General features: G+C 47.7%; 1 protein-coding gene across 2 annotated transcripts in view; it reads right to left on the bottom strand.

Moving 5' to 3' along the window:
- Positions 1 to 19162, bottom strand: part of DENND2D (DENN domain containing 2D) — a 796377-nt gene that overhangs the window by 503920 nt on the left and 273295 nt on the right. For both annotated transcript variants that reach the window (XM_078644124.1, XM_078644126.1), the window contains exon 4: positions 10721 to 10790. In XM_078644124.1, coding sequence (XP_078500250.1) covers positions 10721 to 10790 — 70 coding nt within the window. The remainder of the gene's footprint in view (positions 1 to 10720; positions 10791 to 19162) is intronic.

Genomic DNA, 19162 nt, shown 5'->3' with positions numbered 1-19162 from the left:
AGGGCAACAATCAGCAATACAAAGAAACAAACAGCAGAGACAGGTACCAGGGTACACCAGCGGCAAACACTTGGCAGCAGCAGCAGGGGCAGACACGGGCAACCAGGGGGAGCCGTGCGGCTTGGGGAGTGACCAGTCATCCCCTCCCTCACCAAGGACCCCACCACCACCAGACTCAACTTCCAGGAAGGAATGCAGAACGTCGCAGCCTGGATAAGCAACAGCTGCCTAAAACTCATCTTGGAAAAGACAGAAGTCCTCGTCCTCTGACCCCCCCCCCCCCCTTAGCAGTGGAACGACACCTGGGGGTCCATAGCCCTCGCCAGCCCCCGACTCACATGGACCACGCCAAGAACCTCGGCATCATACTCAACTCCTTCCTCTCCATGAACCGACAGGTTAACACCGTCACCTCCAGCTGTTTCAACACCATCCGCAAGACCTTCAAATGGATCCCCCCCGAGGCAAGGAAGACAGTCATACACACACTCATTACCAGAAGGTTGGACTACGAAATGCCTTCTACGCCCACTAGGCCCTCTACGCCGCTATACAGAACACTGCCGCCAGACTAGACCTCGGGACCCCGACATGAACACATCAGCTAACACCTACGCAAACTCCACTGGCTCCCCGTCGAGAAGAGTCACCTTCAAGATACTCACCTAAGCTTACAAATGCCTACACAACACCAGACCCCAATACCTCAATGACAGAATCACCCTCCACACACCCAAAAGAATCCTCCGCTCCACCAACCTCCTCCTCGCTGAAACCCCTCGCATCTGCAGAGCCAGAGCAGGGGGAAGATCCTTCTCCTACATCACGGCCCGGACCTGGAACGAGCTCCCCACTGATATCAGATATGCCCCCTCTCTTGACACCTTCAGGAAGGCTCTGAAGATCTGGCCCTTGTACTAAAACAGAACTGCTGACCCCTCCCCCCAGCTCCTTGAGAACCTCAAGGGTGAGTAGTGCGCTTATAGTCCCCTGATTGATTGATGTCACTGTGGCTAACATCCACATGTGAATTCGATTCACCCCCATAAAATATGTTGTGGACAATCAGCTTCAGAATTGTACATGCTGTGACACACACCCATCATGAAGGAAATTGAAAAGTAGAAGTGCCTAGAGGCCATGTGAGAAGGGGAAGCTCTGCAAGACTTTGCATGTGACCAGGACTGGGGCCACAGCCTGCTAGTCTTCCTGCTGGGTGAGGATTCAGGCCCAAAAGAGAGAATGAGCTATGCTCGGCAGGTTGGCCCTGCACTGTGAGGGAAATTCCCCCGACTCACAATTGAGGACTGTCGGAGACGCTTTGGATAGCGTCCCACCCTCACTGGCTCCAGTTAGAAGCTGAAGAAATGATTTTGTTACGTCTTCCTGCTGGGCTTTCTGGACTAACTGTCAATGTAGATAAATCCTGTATTTACTAATTTAATGAGGGACTCCAGGACCCTAATCTCGTCATGGGTGCTAAAAAGGTACAGTGGGCAGCGGATACATTCCGCTATTTAGGCATCCAAATTTCCCACCGTACAACCGATCTTTTTGATAGGAACCTAGGTCAGGCAGTGACATCCCTCAATTCACAGATGCGATTTTGGAGCTCCCTACCATTATCTGTAACAGGCAGGGTTGCACTCATCAAAATGGTAGTGCTCCCGAGACTCTTATTCTATTTCACAAATCTGGCAGTCTACATCCCAGCCTCTTTTTCGCCCCCATAGAAAAACAAATTCGGGATTTTATTTGGGGTAACGCCAGGCATAGGACAGCACATCGTAAACTCTACCTGCCAGTGGACCAAGGGGGAATGGCAGCTCCTTGCCTTGAGCATTATTATCTTGCCTCACAACTTTAATGGGTGGCGCGTTGGCTCTCAGACCACCGTTGTTCAGATACTGCCACTATGCGTCCGCCCTATCCTTTGCCGCGTATAATCAGCCTTTTTCACCCAGGAGCACGTCCTAGACCGCAGGAGCCTTTGCTACTTGATGTAGCCTATAGATGCTTCCGCAGGAGCCTATACATTACCCTTGGGGTGACTATATACATGCCAGCGATATCTTTGGAGGAAACCCCCGATGGCCGCGCGGTAATTTCTGCGCAGATAATTAGAAGGTGGCAATAGAACGACATTCAGACGCTTGGAGACTTATATCGGGAGGGGGTACTGATAACATACACGTCCTTGATTGAAGATGATGGGCTCCTGCCTGGACATTTTCTGACTCACTGTTCATTGGTGGTCTCGCTCACGACTAGGTGGGGAGATATGACTACGGAGACACAGACACACCTTACCATGCAATATTTACATTTTATGGAGTCGGGTAGGCACCTGACGCGGTGGTTCGCAGCTTCCTGGAGGACCCATGCTGCAATTAGCCTCGACTCATTGTGTCATAAGTGGGAACAGGATCTGGGATACCAGCTTACTCACACAGAGTGGGCTCGGGTACTTGAAAGCCCTACAGGTCTACCCCGCAATATGCGTTTCCGACAAATGCAGCTTTTCATCATTCATAGGGCGTATCTCACTCCTGCGAAAATTAATCAATACTTTAGCTGGGTAGATGCCAAGGCCCCGAGATGCGCTGAGCAAGGGGCTGACTTATTCCACATGCTATGGGGTTGTTCCCGGGTGAGTACCTATTGGAACCAAGTGGCCTCTCTCCTGCGGACCTGCATGGATCGATACGCTGACGCATGACTGGCCGACCTACCTGTTACATAAGTTTCACAGAACTGCCGCTACAAAGGTTACCTCGAGGTTTCTAGATTTGGGGCTGATAGTGGCCAAGCAGCTCATCACCAAGAAGTGGAAGGCACCTGACCCCCCCACCTTAATTGCCTGGCGGAACTCAATGATTCCTGTGCGAATGGAGAGTTTTGCCATTAGGCGCGAGGAAACACTGGGACTGCGTAAGGCCCCCATTGCAGCATGCTGGGACTCTTTCTGCAATGAGCTGCAGCTCACTGTGGACATGGTAGGAGAGGATTTTACCTAAGCCACACTCTATAGGTGACTGATGTCATCCTGAGTTTGGGTGGCGGATACTATGCAACACTTTCCTAACGTATGACACACCACTTACACACATGGGTTACTACAACCCATAGATGGAGGGAATGACAGTTGGCAATCTCCGGTAATGACTAAACAACACACAATCTCCGACAGGATGCTAAGGGCTGAATGACATTTACTACAGTTCTAATATGTTCTTCTTTTGCTAGTTAATGCAATCTGTGTTTCAATTTCTCACTCTAAACTTGCGATACTGCCTAAAGACAGTGCAAATAACAATGTTATTAACCGAGAAGTGTGTTAACTTACTTGAAGGCACGCATCAACAGACAGTGTACAGTGTGTATAATCTTTTGAATAGCTACAGTCACATGTCCACGATTGTTGCCCTGCTTTTCCTTTTATCTCCACAGCTTCCCCTCCCCTTTTTCCTTTTAAATCGGATTGATGGAAGCGAACTGTGGCTATGATTACTAATTTGGGACTACTGCTACCTTCCGCTGTAGATGAACGTTGAACATCTGTTACTCATACCGCGATTATGTCATACTACTGTATATATACCATACACATGATACATGTTATAATGGCTACTACTGCTTGCGCACAGGTGTTATTAATATTGTAAACAATAAAACAAATTTGCAAAAAGATCAATGCCGGAGCTGAAGTCACCAGACCCATGAGCGCTGCCAGATACATCGTGGTGGCCAGTTTTAACATGTATGTCAGCTGCTTGAAAAAAAGACTTCCATGACCAATGTCAAATGTATGGAGCGTGAATATCTGGAGCAAGCCCAAGATTTTAAGGAAAATCATGGGAATGTGACTTCTGAGCTGGAGCAGGGTTAGAATTTCTATGTGACCTAAGGAGATATCTGTACTGCAACCCAACAGAAACCCAGATTGGGGAAATTGTTTGAGGTTAAAGTTAGAGTAAAGTATAAGGATGGTCACAAAAGGGAGAGCTTGAACAAACTGCTGGAAGGGCTCTCTGGAGGACATCTCTAAATGGAGGTCTCCGATCCCCCAACTGCTCTGTTTGCTGAATGAAGGTCGAAAGCCGAAGTCAGATGTTGGAACCTCATAATAGGGGCAGGGAAGAATCCTTCAAGAAAGCCAAGCAGATTCTCAGTGTACACAGAAGTGGCATCTTAATAATAAACCATGCAAGATGCTGAGGGTGCACCATGGGGGTCTTCCTGAATGAGGATCTGTCCACTGCCAGGACCACAAAAAAATGTCACCAATGAACAACCTCCTAGGTCAATATTTCGCTGGTACTTTGGAGAACACACGTGTCTAACTTAACACCAAGCTTTGATGAATGCAAAATTGCTTGATACATCAAAGCGAATCATAGCGGAAAGCCCTGTGCACATGTCAAGGGAACACTGTAGTAGCAGCCAAGGGCAGAAAACTGTGTTGTTAGGTACCAATCCCAGCTTACAGGAGTCTGACAGAAATGAGGTCACCTCACTCACTCAATACATGAAGTCTTGCAAAGCAGAATACTGGAAAATAAACATAATTTTATTCTAGCAGCTCTTCATTGACTTCATTAATAGTTGTAGCAAAAACCATTACAAGGTTAGAGAGATTCCACACGCTAAAGGCAGTACCAGTGGGGTTCGACTAATGTGACCTTGGGCATTCATATTCCTAGAGCTCTTGATATGCAACATACGTTTTATTTGCACCTAAAACACCACCTACGACTCCCAAAGAACGGACGAAAAGACTACACATTTATAGAAATTGGAAAAAAGGCAAAGGTTTTCTATTCCCTTAAACGAGGAGGATCTTTAATGCTGGAGTGAATGTATCATGACAGGGTCTTATGCTTCCAAACTTTAGTGAAAGAACTGTCTAGCGCAAATGTGTCAGCTTCCCATGACAATGTGGTCAGACATCCCAAAAAAATGAAAGAAGGGGTACTGGACATGCCAGTGCTAGTCCTTGTCTGGCTACAATCTACAGCATCCGAAAAGGAGAGAGCTGGTGCAAGTGATTTTGAAGTTAGATAGCATCTGCATGCCTAAAACTCAAAGGATTTGTAGGGACGAATGAATAGAGTTGGCGTTCCAGGGACTCCAATAATTTTATCACAGGGTTGAAAGGGGCGCCGTTTAAGTTGGCCCTGGCTATACCTCCATCTCCTCCGGAAATCTGTTAGATGTGCTTCGTTGGGATGTCCGGGCTACCTGCGCAAACACCAATACGCAAAATGCAAAGGTCTCTTTTACTTGTGATCATTGTCCTTGCTGTTGTGTACAGCTCATGGCCCATCTTGCATTTTTTTTCAATTTTTTATAAATCAATGAGCTTTCGTTATTTTTTTTACATTCTCAGAGTTGCGGTTTTGGCTACCTTAAGGGAAAGTCGTATAGCATAAACCTAATTCGAGTGACCTGGAATCACCTGTCAAGTAGCCAAAGAATGTATAATTTCAGCAGCTGTGGAAAGGATAGACTGGGGTCAACGCCGGCTACAGCAGATTCCAAGCTGATCTTGTTTTCTTCTGTTTTGTTAACTGTCATGTATCACACAAGTATTATTGGCATTTATATAGCATACGCCCAGTATTATGATCTCTTGCTGCTTTCTCATGTGGACTGCATTTTGCACAGATCTGAAGAGTACCTGTCAATGTCAATCAAAATGTGGGGAACACAGGTGTCTGTGAAGCTGTTTTCTGTGTCTATTTTCTTTCATGATGCATAATAGGTTGCTCTTAACAAATATTTCCAGTTAATGACACGGTCCCCGATTCTCAAACTATTAATTTCATAGCTGTTACAGCTAAATCAATCAACTTTCACTACATATTTCTTTGTACTATTACCCCCGTTATTTCTGGAAGGAGGAATTACACGGGAATGAACTGTAAAGGGAACCTACCAATGATGTTATGTTATTAAAAGACTTATATCGCCCTCTAATACTCTAGAGTGTCCTGGCGCGTGAGTGGACTGTGGAAGAGAGGGCAGGAAAGATTAAATGAGCTGATTAAAAAGATGAATTTTTAAATGTTTTTTAAAAAGACAAAAATCCTGTATATGCTGTAAGTTGGGGGGGGGGGGGCATTCCAGGCAACTGCTGCTTTAACAGAAAGGGACAGGCCCCTCAAGCGAGACCTGCAAAACCGTGGGATAACCAACCGGTGTTGTGTGGCAGATCGCAGGGGATGACTGGGCGTATACAAAGCAAAGCACCTCCTAATGTGCGCAGGCCCTTGGCCATGAATGGCCCTGTGAGATAGGACAAGAGCCTTAAATTGCACCCGTTGGGCCCCAGGTAGCCAATGCAAATCCCGCAGATGCTGCCGAACAATAGATCTCCGAGAGATGTCAAACAGGAGTCTAGCTACGGCATTGTGTCTTATTTGAAGCTTATTAACCAAATAACCAGGAATGCCAATGAACAAGATATTAGCATAATCAAGGCGGGAAAGGATGAGGGCGCGCGCTACCATTTCTTTAGTCTCCCTAGGAAGCAGGGGAAAGAACCTTTGTAAGTCCTTAAGGGTCCCGAAGCAGACTTCGGTAAGTTTCTTAACATGATATGCAAACCGGAGATCTTCACCAAACCACACCCCTAAGTTGTTTGCCGGGCCACCCTCTGAGCTAGGGCACGGGAAGTTTGGAGGCCACAAATATTCTCTGAAGGCAGGAGGGAACTGGCCATACAGGAGTACCTCCGACTTCTCAGTGCACTTAAGTTGGGCATGTGAAAGCCAGTGGAATACAGACGAGAGGGAAATCTGTGCGGCATTGGTGTCCAGATCAGAGTCCTTCCAGGTAAATAGCAGCTGGGTGTCGTCAGCGAAGGCTATAATTTTAGTTCCCAGCTCCTCCACTAAAAAAATCAAGGGGGTCAGATATATGTTGAAAAGCAGAGGGCTCAACGTGGAGCCCTGAGGCACCCCCGTTGAAAGTTTCCTAATGGAGGACGAGAAGGGAGGCATCCAGACCTGCGGAGTATGATCGTCCAGGAGGGACTTTATCCAATCCAATGCGGAACCAGCAATGCCAATAGTTGACAACCTGGCAAGAAGTAGCCGTTGGGGTACCGTATCGAAGGCAGCAGAGAGGTCCAGCAAAATCAGAGCCGCCCTGTCGCCTCCTTCCAGCGCGGTCTCCGTACTATAGGAGGTTCTGAACCCAGATTGAGCAGGGTGAAGAGCACAAGAGGTTTCCACGAAGGCCTCAAGCTGCTGGAAAACCACCTTCTCACAAACGTTAGCCAAGACTGGCAGAAGAGAGATGGGACGATAGTTTGATGGATCAGAGGGATCTAAAGAAGATTTTTACGAAGGGGTAAGAGTTTAGCCTGCTTGCAACGCACGGGAACAGTGGTGGTCCGAAGGGATAGATTAATAATTTCAGTTACCTCTGAACAAACAACCTCAGCTACCCCAGCTAATACTCGAGCTGGGCACGAATCTGTGGGCGAGCCCGACTTCAGAGATTTAAGAATGGCTAAGAAGTCAGGTTCAGCTACGGGCAGGAGTTGTGTAAACAGGGGGCTAGAAATCAGAGGGGACACCAGAGGAGCACTCCTCTCTTCCTGGGAAAAAATTCCCAAGCTGCCCTGAATCTTAGTTATCTTCTCGTTAAAAAAGGAAGACAACTCCTCGCACCATTGTGGGAAGACTGGCAGGGTTCTTTGCTCCGCACAGCGCAATAGAAAGCTTGCTTTTGTTGTTGGCCCTGGTAATCCGCCCTGCATAGTAATTACTTTTCGCTTTCATAATAGCAGTGTAATAATCCCTCTGAGCTATACGGAGTGCGGACTTAGCGGAGGGGCAGTACTACTGACGCCAGCAAGGCTCCAATTTTTTACATCCCAATTTCAACTCCTTCAGAGCATTCAAAAACCAAGGCTTCAATGGTGGATAGCGCTGTTTACTATTGGGAGCTGGTTTGGCAGTGGAGCTAACCCCATGGCTTATCCAGGAATCAAAGCTATCCACCGCCCCTACAAGATCAAGGACAGGTGCCAGGCGGGCCTGAAGCAAAGCTTCAGAGAACGCCAGAAGATTAATCTCTGAGGGTGGACGCCAGGGGGTAAGGCAGAAGTGCGCGGAGACCATGAGGACCTGATCAGATAATGATCAGACCAGGTAACTTGTTGAGGTTCCCTTGTAAACAAATCAAAATTAGTGCAGACCAAGTCCAGTAAGTGGCCCCCGAATGCAACGGCATCTTGACCCACTGGGTCAGCTGAGACAGATTGAATGAGTCCAGGAGAGCCCTGGAATCAGGGGCTTCTGGGGCATCCAGGTGAATATTAAAATCCCCCAAAGAGAACAAACTTGGAGAAGCCGAGGGCGTGAGGAATGAGGACATCGTCCAGAGCTTTCAAAAAAGCACCGGGAGGTCCAGGCGGGCGATAAACCAACGTGCCTCCCAGCGTGAAATGAGGAGATAAAATAAAAGAGAAGTCCAAGGCCTCCCCCTCCCCCAACTCGCCAGGGACCTCGCTGAAAAAAAAACATGTTTCCCTGAACACCACTGCCGTTCCACTCCCTCTCCCAGTTTGGTTAGGACGATTGTGTAGCCCCTGGGAATAGCATGCTCAACCACAGGGGCACAAGAATCATTCAGCCACGTCTCTGTTATAAATAAAACATCTAATTTAGCATCCGAGAGAAGCTCATAAATATCAGATGCGTGCTTAACCATGGAGCGGGAGTTAATAAGTGCGGCCTGAATCCTGGTCTCGCTCACAGCTGGGGGGGGGGGGTGTTTATACGCATTGGTTGGAGACAGAATTTACAAGAGGGGACAAGTCTTAGAGAGGCTATGCAGAACTTCCCATTGCATACCTCCTTTACCTTCCGAAACATTCAGCGCCATAAGTTCCTTGCGATTATAAACCCTCTTACCGCCTAGAGTCTCAACCGGGGCACGGGCAGCATGGCTGGCACTGGACGGTCCCAGGACGCGGACTGGCGCAGACGGGCTTGCCTTTGGCCCGCCAGCGGCGTATCCGCTGCACGTCCGGGATAGCATGCCCGTTTTATGGAAGAATCCCTCCCCCAGCTAGACCGCAGCCTACAGTCACACCGGGATCCGGGACTCCCACCAAGATGGCACCCTGTCCTCCACTCAATAAGCACAGGAAGCCACGGTGGAACGGGGCAGGGGAAGCACACCTCGTACTCAAGGTAAGTAGGGAGCACAATAAAAGTACTGTCGCTAGCAAGAACAGATCGATTTTAAAAAGATAGATGTGAGCGCCTCAGCGCATAGACTGTCAGCGCAGCAATGACATCATCCGCAGTAAAAGAAAATAAAAGTATGACAAGCACACAAACTGCCACAGTAGTACAAACGGGGATGAGCAGGTACTGCCACCACCTGCCCTAGCAGCAATGCGCCCCAAATAGCCTGTCAATTTATGGAAGAATCCCTCCCTCAGCTAGACCGCAGCCTACAGTCCCACCGGGATCCGGGACTCCCACCAAGATGGCGCCCTGCCCTCCACTCAATAAGCACAGGAAGCCACGGTGGAACGGGGAAGGGGAAGCACAACTTGTACTCAAGGTAAGTAGGGAGCACAATAAAAGTACTGTCGCTAGCAAGAACAGATCGATTTAAAAAAGATAGATGTGAGCGCCTTAGCGCATAGACTGTAAGTAAGCGCAGCAATGAGATCATCCGCAGTAAAAGAAAAAGTATGACAAGCACACAAACTGCCACAGTAGCACAAACGGGGCTGAACAGGTACTGCCACCACCTGCCCTAGCATCCAATACTACAATATACCAATGTTAAACAGTGCATGAATGTACCGCTCAAGTTATTTATACGCTCCATTACTGCCACTCTGTAACCAACCCCATTTCCTAGCCACACACGAGCCTAAAGCAATTGATACAAAAATGAATAATGCGAATAGTCCTTTTCTCTCCTTGGAAGTATACACCATATGAGGCCCATGCACACCATAAGATACGTTTCTATTATATAGACTCAGACAGGTGTCAAGGAGCCTGCACCTTGTACTGCACTGGAAAGGCTACTAACCACTACCTCTCAAAAACTACACATTTCCAAATTCACCCCAATACCGTGCAGTGCTGGAGGAGATTCCAGCGACCGGAATGGATGTACGCTCCCTATAGGAGGAGATGGGGCTCACAATCACTGAAGCTCTGTGAAAGTTCTGCACACAAACAAGCTTAGTGGTTTTGTGTAGCGGATTGGGCATGCTGGGACGATAATGTAAAACAGTGAAACTGTCCACCAGTGTTTCACAAAGTATGCGCACACACAGCTACCATCAAGGAACCATTTCAGGACGGCAACCATGTGGACATATGTGTGTGCGTGCATGCATGCATGATGATGAGCTGGAGGCTATTTGGGCTGTTTTACTTAACTGTTTGAAACTTTACAGCAAGAAAATAAAAATAAACAAGCATTGGGAGAGCCAGTAGGTCGGTACTCGCCCTTTTAAAATGAGACTAATTGGTTTTAACAATGCGTGTTTCTTTTTGTGAATGTATAAAAGCGTGTAGAGCTATAAGAACTGAGCTATTTTCATGGTCTTAAATGTATTACTTTCTTTGTTGATTGGGCCCATGACCACTTAAAGAAAATGTAAGTTTCTAGGTTGCATGCAAGACAAAAATATTCCCTTTGTCGAATTATTACTTATGAACTGTGCACTTACCAATATTCTTCTGCAGTATCCAAACTTTCTGCTGCCATCAACATTTGTCAAAACAAAGGAGAATATTTCACTGCAAGAAAAAAATATGCTGATTTACCATTTCAGAAATTGCGATGAAGCAATATATATGTTTTCACGCCACGCTCGGTCCACACAGACTGTAGCAGCAGGAGCAGCGTTGGCCTCATTAACAGTAATGGTAGCAGCTCTCGACTGATTGATCATTGGGCCTGGCTTCACTTGTTGCCTGTCCAGGGGTAAGGCTTTCAAGACTCCCTGGGCTGCATCGGCCAAAGCCTCTCCCAGATGGGCAAGTCCCGTGAGCTCCCCGGCTTACCCATGCACCCACTTTCCCATGTGCTCACAGATAACGCAATTCGGTGATGGTGCAAAAGGCCGCAGCTTTTATTTACATATTTTCATACAAACCATGCAATCTATTTTCAAACCAGTCGTCCACGCCTCCTCGCTTGGAGTTCCAGTCCAATCCTTAACAGCACAGCCTTTTTGACAGCGCCTTAAGCCAATGCCCCTTCTCAGCAGGTCTGGCACTACTCTTGCAGCCTCTAGGCTACACCTTGCAGCCAAGTATTGTGGGCGGCCCTCATGCCTGGCCCGCGCTGCTAGTACCATGTCCGCCCTCTGCTGACCCCATGCTGACCCTTAGCCTGCTCCTTGTGCCCCTGCCATAAGGCATCTCAAGGGCACAGGTTTGAGCCGCTCCTCTTTGGCTATTACGCTCTGTCTGCTGTCCCTCTGTGCTGTCCACCACCTTGCCTGAGCCCATTCGCTGCGACACCCGAATTACAGTTGTGGGTGGGTTTCACGGCGAAGACGCATGCCCTGTGTGGACCCCCACATGCTTTAATCCTGGTGTGCACCCAGGGGGTCTATTGCGCCATATAAACCATGCTGCTCAATCAGCGCCTGGTGATGTCCTGTGCTTTTCGGCTGCCTGTTCATTGACCCCGCCCCCCGCCCCGTTAGGGGTTTGACGCGGGCCCCTCGCCGTTCCACTTTTGCCTCCCTGGCCCTCCTGCTCTCTCCCGCTCCTGTGAGCACTAGACCGGGGATCCAGCTGAGAGCCTGCAGCAGAGGGGCTGTTTGGGTTTGCTATTCATTGCTCATCATATGTTTGAAATTGACTATCATTGCTTATTGATGATCTAAGGAAATTGCTTGAAACTGCTCAATGTATCCTGTTAATGATCAATATTAAGCTTAACAAATATGTTTAGCGGCGAACACCGCAATCGGCATTAAATGCCATACTATATGAAGATGGGTCCCTACATTAATAATTAAAACCTTAGTTATAGCCATATACGCGTTATTGATCATCTACATTTGACAACATTATTTATATCACATTGGGTTCTTATATCGATAATTAAACCCGTAGTTATTGTTACATACGCGGTTTGGTTACCCGACCATCTTTGATTGAAAATATTTATTCATTCATATATTTTTTCATTATGCAGCGTTATTAAACGTGCTATTAGTTGCAGACGAACTGGAGTTTTATCAAGTACAATGTGGCCCCACAACACTGCCGTAATGTATATGGTTGCAAAAAACACAGTTGATGGACAGAATGTAGAACAATATCATACATTCACCCCAGTACAAGGATCTGGGCCTAAATCCATCGTTTTTTTGCACTCCACACCACCCATGGTTAGACACTGGCTATATGCAAATCAGCTCTGACCCTGTGCCTCATGGGAACAGTCCAGTCCGAACTACCAAGCCATGTCTTTCCCAGACCGGAATCAAGCATCCAAGGACCGGTCTCTGGCTATCAGCCTTCATTCAGCCTGGATAGCTTGACTCCAGTGGTGTGGAGAGCCTGGGACTCACGTCTGAGCATACCCAGCCCACTCGGGGTAAAAATTGCAAAAAACACAGTTGATGGACAGAATGTAGAACAATGTCATACATTCACCCCAGTACAAGGATCTGGGCCTAAATCCATCGTTTTTTTGCACTCCACACCACCCTGGGTTAGACACTGGCTATATGCAAATCAGCTCTGACCCTGTGCCTCATGGGAACAGTCCAGTCCGAACTACCAAGCCATGTCTTTCCCAGACCGGAATCAAGCATCCAAGGACCGGTTTCTGGCTATCAGCCTTCATTCAGCCTGGATAGCTTGACTCGAGTGGTGTGGAGAGCCTGGGACTCACGTCTGAGCATACCCAGCCCACTCGGGGTAAAAATTGCAAAAAACACAGTTGATGGACAGAATGTAGAACAATGTCATACATTCACCCCAGTACAAGGATCTGGGCCTAAATCCATCATTTTTTTGCACTCCACACCACCCTGGGTTAGACACTGGCTATATGCAAATCAGCTCTGACCCTGTGCCTCATGGGAACAGTCCAGTCCGAACTACCAAGCCATGTCTTTCCCAGACCGGAATCAAGCATCCAAGGACCGGTTTCTGGCTATCAGCCTTCATTCAGCCTGGATAGCTTGACTCCAGTGGTGTGGAGAGCCTGGGACTCACGTCTGAGCAGTGTTTTTTGCAATTTCACCCTGAGTGTGCTGGGGATGCTCAGACTTGAGTCCCAGGCTCTCCACACCACTGGAGTCAAGCTATCCAGGCTGATGAAGGCTGATAGCCAGAAACCGGTCCTTGGATGCTTGATTCCGGTCTGGGAAAGACATGGCTTGGTAGTTCGGACTGGACTGTTCCCATGAGGCACAGGGTCAGAGCTGATTTGCATATAGCCAGTGTCTAACCCAGGGTGGTGTGGAGTGCAGAAAAACGATGGATTGAGGCCCAGATCCTTGTACTGGGGTGAATCTATGACATTGTTCTACATTCTGTCCATCAACTGTGTTTTTTGCAATTTCACCCTGAGTGTGCCGGGGATGCTCAGACGAGAGTCCCAGGCTCTCCACACCACTGGAGTCAAGCTATCCAGGCTGATGAAGGCTGATAGCCAGAAACCGGTCCTTGGATGCTTGATTCCGGTCTGGGAAAGACATGGCTTGGTAGTTCGGACTGGACTGTTCCCATGAGGCACAGGGTCAGAGCTGATTTGCATATAGCCAGTGTCTAACCCAGGGTGGTGTGGAGTGCAGAAAAACGATGGATTAAGGCCCAGATCCTTGTACTGGGGTGAATGTATGACATTGTTCTACATTCTGTCCATCAACTGTGTTTTTTGTAATGTATATGGTAGCACCATGTTAGTACTATCTGAATGATTGCCTGTAAAAGCAACCTTAACCACTGAACGGATAAGTCCTTTCCAGACCCCGTATGGTGTCTTGATGTAACCGCACTGAGTGGGGACACTACAGATAACAATACTTTTGATAAATATGAGTCCTGACGTTTCATCTCTACTGCACTTGTTTTTAAGTGCAAGTGACGTAGGGTAGTGCATTGCAACTAATACGAAAGCGGTAAGTTTAATCATATAATAACGATAATTTCATGAAAGACAGAAATAGTTATCTTCAGTAAATATACAAGAGGTAAAGATTTAATACAGCATGAGGCCTAAGAATCAGGGTAGCCATGCCAGCAAACCTTTTTTAAAACAAAACGCAAATTATACAAAGCGTCATTTATTTGTAGGTGGTCAATCAAAGGCCACAAAAGGTGGACGTTCATGAACCCACAGCTGGGCTGACTCACCCCTCTGAAAGCACATCAGCTTAATACCAGCAAGCCAATCACGCCAGCAGGGTTAGTTTCATGTAATTGTATTGGGTAAGTTCTGGTAACATTGAATTGTAACCTTTGGACATAACTTCCATCACACAGTGAATAATGTATAGTCACTATCATTCTTTGCAGCACACCAAATATATAAATACACGGTGGCTCCAGTGTACATACCTACACTGTGAATATCTTCCATTATAAGGTACATTATTTATATTTAGTAAGGTTCTTATAATGCTATATCGCTATAAACCATTCTAGTGCAACCAGTAGATGAAATTTACATTTCTTTTCCTACCAAAGGTCATCATTTGCCTCTCATTTCGTGTTTTTAATTCCCACGATTTTAATCACCAGAAGTGGTAGATAAATTGAAGTCTATCATCACATCTGACGTGGTTAGGTATGCAGTTGTAGGTATGAAACTTTCCTATGTAAGTGAGTTGACAATGCCTTGTAGACAATAATGCAATTGTGACTAGTGTTATGTCATATCTAACGATTACTGTTTAAATTGTTTGTATTTTGTGCTGGTGGTCATGTTGAGTATCTAAGATGTTTAATTATAAGAAACAAAAAAAGAAATGTTGCTTTTCAATAATAAGCTCAATGTCAATTTCATTACGATGTTTAATAAAAAAAAAGATATTAATTGTGTTTTTCACTATCTAGAAAAACTGTCCTGAAGAAGGTATTCATCAAATACCGAAACGCTGCGTCGGCAATTGTTTTTCCACAATGATGAATATTTTTAATGAAATGTTTTTATGATATATGTACATAATTGTATTTAATAAACCTCTCTTTGTAATACATGATTTTTTATTGTTAATTTTTAATTGTATTTTTTATGTTAGTATTGACTTTTGATATTGTAGCATTATTCCTTTTTGATTTGTGCACTTTCTTGACCACCAGCATTGTTGAATAGTCTGTCTCACATTCTGATAAAACATTACTGTTGTTAGGGACTTTTTTGTTTCAAGTACTTTCCCCCGTCCCGGATTGGGCCTGTAGGGGGCCTCCCTTTTCTTCTCTACAATATTAAGCTTATACATGAGCCCATATCTGAGACTCTACAACCACTGACGACATCATAAGGGTACAGAAAGTAGACATTTAGAGCCCCACTATCCTGCTACTCAGAGAAGTAAATGAATCCATGTGCATCTCAACATTTTTGGCCATCTGACAAGCTTCAACCTCTGATCCATAAGGTCCTCCTGCTGTGGACTGTATTCACTTTCTACCCTCTACCTGGGCCTCCATACTCTCCTTTTGGGAGTATTACCCCTAGAAACCAGAGCTTTCAGGGTGCCCTGGGCAGCTGCCCCTCCCAGCTCTTCTAATACTGGAGGTAATTATTTTCCCAGAATGCAGCCAATGGCCTTAATGAACTCAGCGGCTGGCTCGGGCCGTGAGAGGGGGGCATCCAGTGGGATCCTGGTGGGCCGGGCTCCCTCGTGAAGATAATCGGGGCCAGGACAGTGTCCCAAGGAGCTGTGGCTGCAGCATTGCTGTCTCCTTGGAGATCGGGGGCCGGTGCAGGAGGTCTCCTGGGCGGCGACTGATTGGGGCTTGCGGAGCAGATGTGGAACTGCCGCCGAGGAGCCGTGTAAGCCCCGTGAGGTGATACTGGTGGCTGTGGGGCAAGGAGGTTTTAACATTAAAGCACAGTACGACACAAGCCTATCGATATATTACCCCGGATAGCAACAGAGGGGAGCTGCAATAGTGGTGGAGAGGCAGCGCTGCGTGTGGGACCACGGTGGAGGGGTGCTTTGCGTGCTGTATAGGGCCCTGTGCAGCAGAGGGAAGCCCCAATCGGCCACCGGCAGTACTATTGAAAAGGGGGGTGAGTGGAGTCAATCTCTGGGCTACTGGAGGTAAATCCTGCGCAGAGTACAAAGCTACTGTGGCTGGTGGACGACCCTCAGGGTATATCCATGCCTTTCCTGGTGGGAGAAGACGGCGGAGTCACAACATGAAGTCAGACTTTGACCAGGCAGTGGGGAGTGGTGCCTCAGCTGATTTGATGGAGTGCCTGGGAGACGGTGAGTCACACGATAGGGGGGGATACGACTGTCGGCCAGGTGAGCACTCGATGCGGCTTGTGGGCAGGAGGTCTCCACCAGTGTCCTAATTCCTCAGAAGACTTTGTGATGGAACTAGACATTGCAGAGAGAGACCGCGAAAGGGAGAGCCTGCGCGCCCTGACTCTATTGAAATAGCTTGGTCTGGAGTCCTGCCTGGAGGCCTATACTGCCGTTATCTTGTTGGTTTACCGCCTGGGCTCTATGATGACGAGCCATAAGACGACAGGAGGCTCTGCTAAACAAAGCAGGTTAGATAGTTATACCGGATCAGAAGCCTCGGCAACTGAACAAGGGGGAGCACAGGGTGGAATCCCAGACAATGGAGCACGTATTGCGGCAATCACACAGTCCAGGGCGGCCCTGGAAGCCAAAATTGGAGAAGTGGGCTCTGATGTCATGCTCCTAAGGCAAGACCTGTGAAACGCTATGGAGCGAATCATGGAGGCTGAGACTAGGGTTTTGGAAATGGAGGATTCTGTCACCACCTTGAATAAAAAAGTGGCATCATTGGAGACGATCACTAGAGGTCTGGATTCGCGGGTCGAGTATGCAGAGGGCAGGGCTAGGAGATGCAACCTACGATTTGTAGGATTCCCTGAAGGATGCAAGGGGGGAAAACACGGAACAGTTCTTGACTAAGTGGCTACTGAATTGGCGTCCCCCGGAGTCACTGTCCTGTTGCTTCGTCATCATACGGGCCCATAGGGCCCTCGTGCAGAAGCCACCCCCGGGAGCCAGGCCAAGGCCTGTCATCACAAAGATCTTAAATTATCATGATAGGGATGTTATTCTAAAGCAGGCCCGACTCAAAGGACCCCTACACTTTGAAAACACCCACATTGTCCTATTTCTGGACTATACAATGCTGGTCCAGCAGAAAAGACAGTCATTTATGGCAGCCACGGCCCGCCTTCGAGAGCTCAGTACAGGTCCAGCCACACACGCCACCCAGGATGGAATCCGATTCTTCCTCCAGTGAGGTCGTTCGCAAGCCACCCAAGCCTAAAATTAAGGGGACTAGGAGATCGAGATCGAGACGTCACTCTGGATCCCGCGGCAACTCCAGCGGATCTGTGTCGGTGCCTCGGCAGGGAGGTTCAGCTTCGTGATCACATTGGGACTCTCCCGGATGGGGGACCTTTTAGTACCATTTGCCTAAGTCCGACGAAGCGAGAGAAGGGGTTAGTACCCTCGTTTGACTTCCAATAGTCCAGGGGAACACCTGTTGATACTGGGCGGACAACAGGGGAACCATTGGTGGTGAGGGGGGCTCCTGTTGGAGCCTGCAGGCCACCTCCACCTCGACAGATACTTCAGCTGTTTTGAGGTATGGGGGGGCGGTAGTTGGGGGGTTTCTGTCATTTGTTTGCACTGACACACCGTTGCCCATGGTGACTAATTGTACACTTGATAATGTTTGTTCTACGTGCCACTGTTTGGGGTATTCACGCTATATGTTTGCACTGCGTTACTGGTATATAGAGCCACGGCGTACGTACAGGATTTTCGTTGTCCCACACACCAATGTCACAGAATCTGTAGATGTCAGTCCCACCAGATAGAGTGAGAACCTATCCAGGGGATCTCCGGGTGGTGAGCTGGAATGTCATAGGGACGCTAGATAAAGTGAAGAGGAGGGCTATACTTCAGCAGGCCAAACGCTACTGGGCCGATGTCCTGATGCTGCAGGAAACTCACTTCATTGGAACATAGGCCCTATGTCTGCTTAGGTATGGTTATATTCAAGTATTCCACTCAGGGTTTACAAAGGGATCTCGGGGAGTTGCAATTCTCAGCCACTGGAGGGTGCCATATAAGCACTCCAAGACGTGGGCAGATACCCAGGGGAGACTCAACTTTATATACTATCTTGAATTCGGCCTCCCTGCATAATTCTCTACCGTCGGCAACTAGAGTGGAATTTCAGGTTTGGAAACAGTCTCTTCGTTAAATGGGGTGGTGAGGCAAATTGACGAGGAAGACACCATTGTGGTTAAATGGGCGATTGCCACAACTCAGTGTCTTGTCTGAATTCAGAGGCTGGGACAATATAGGGGGCTCCACCCTAAGGGATGTAATGAGAGGTGTGGTCCTGAAGTCCTTCCAAGATCTCCAGCAGGAATTTCAGAGGCCAAAGATCAAATTGTGTAGGTACCTGCCATCTCTCCCAGCATTGCGGGGCTGGAGGCCCTTCCCGAATTAAGTCCCATGGAAGCCAAAGAGTTCATGGGAGATTTACAAGATCATACAATTTCCAAAATGCATCAGTCTCTGGTAACAAATAGTCCTGCCACCTTAGACAAACTTAGAGAATCTTGGGAGGGGGATCTTGGCCCATTAGATGGGGATGACTGGACGGAGGCATTGACCTCCCCGCAAGAGGCTGCAATTGCAATGCGGCTCCGCCTAGTTCAATTTAAATACCTACACCGGGTTTATTAAACCAGAGTTAGGCTGTGGAGGGCAGGCCTTGTGTCATCCCCGATGTGCCTACGATGAGGCCAGGAAGAGGGAACTCTAATCCATACGATATGGCATTGCACAGCACTCGCAAAATTCAGGCGAGGGGTTTTGGCCTGCCTTGCGGAGGTGCTGGGATGGGAGCTCCACTCCTCGCTTAAGTTTGTATTGCTACATATAATGGAGGGCATCAGAGGA

Source organism: Lissotriton helveticus, chromosome 5_1 (assembly GCF_964261635.1).
Source record: "Lissotriton helveticus chromosome 5_1, aLisHel1.1, whole genome shotgun sequence".
NCBI lineage: Eukaryota > Metazoa > Chordata > Amphibia > Caudata > Salamandridae > Lissotriton > Lissotriton helveticus.
This window is presented reverse-complemented; position numbering and strand designations above follow the sequence as displayed.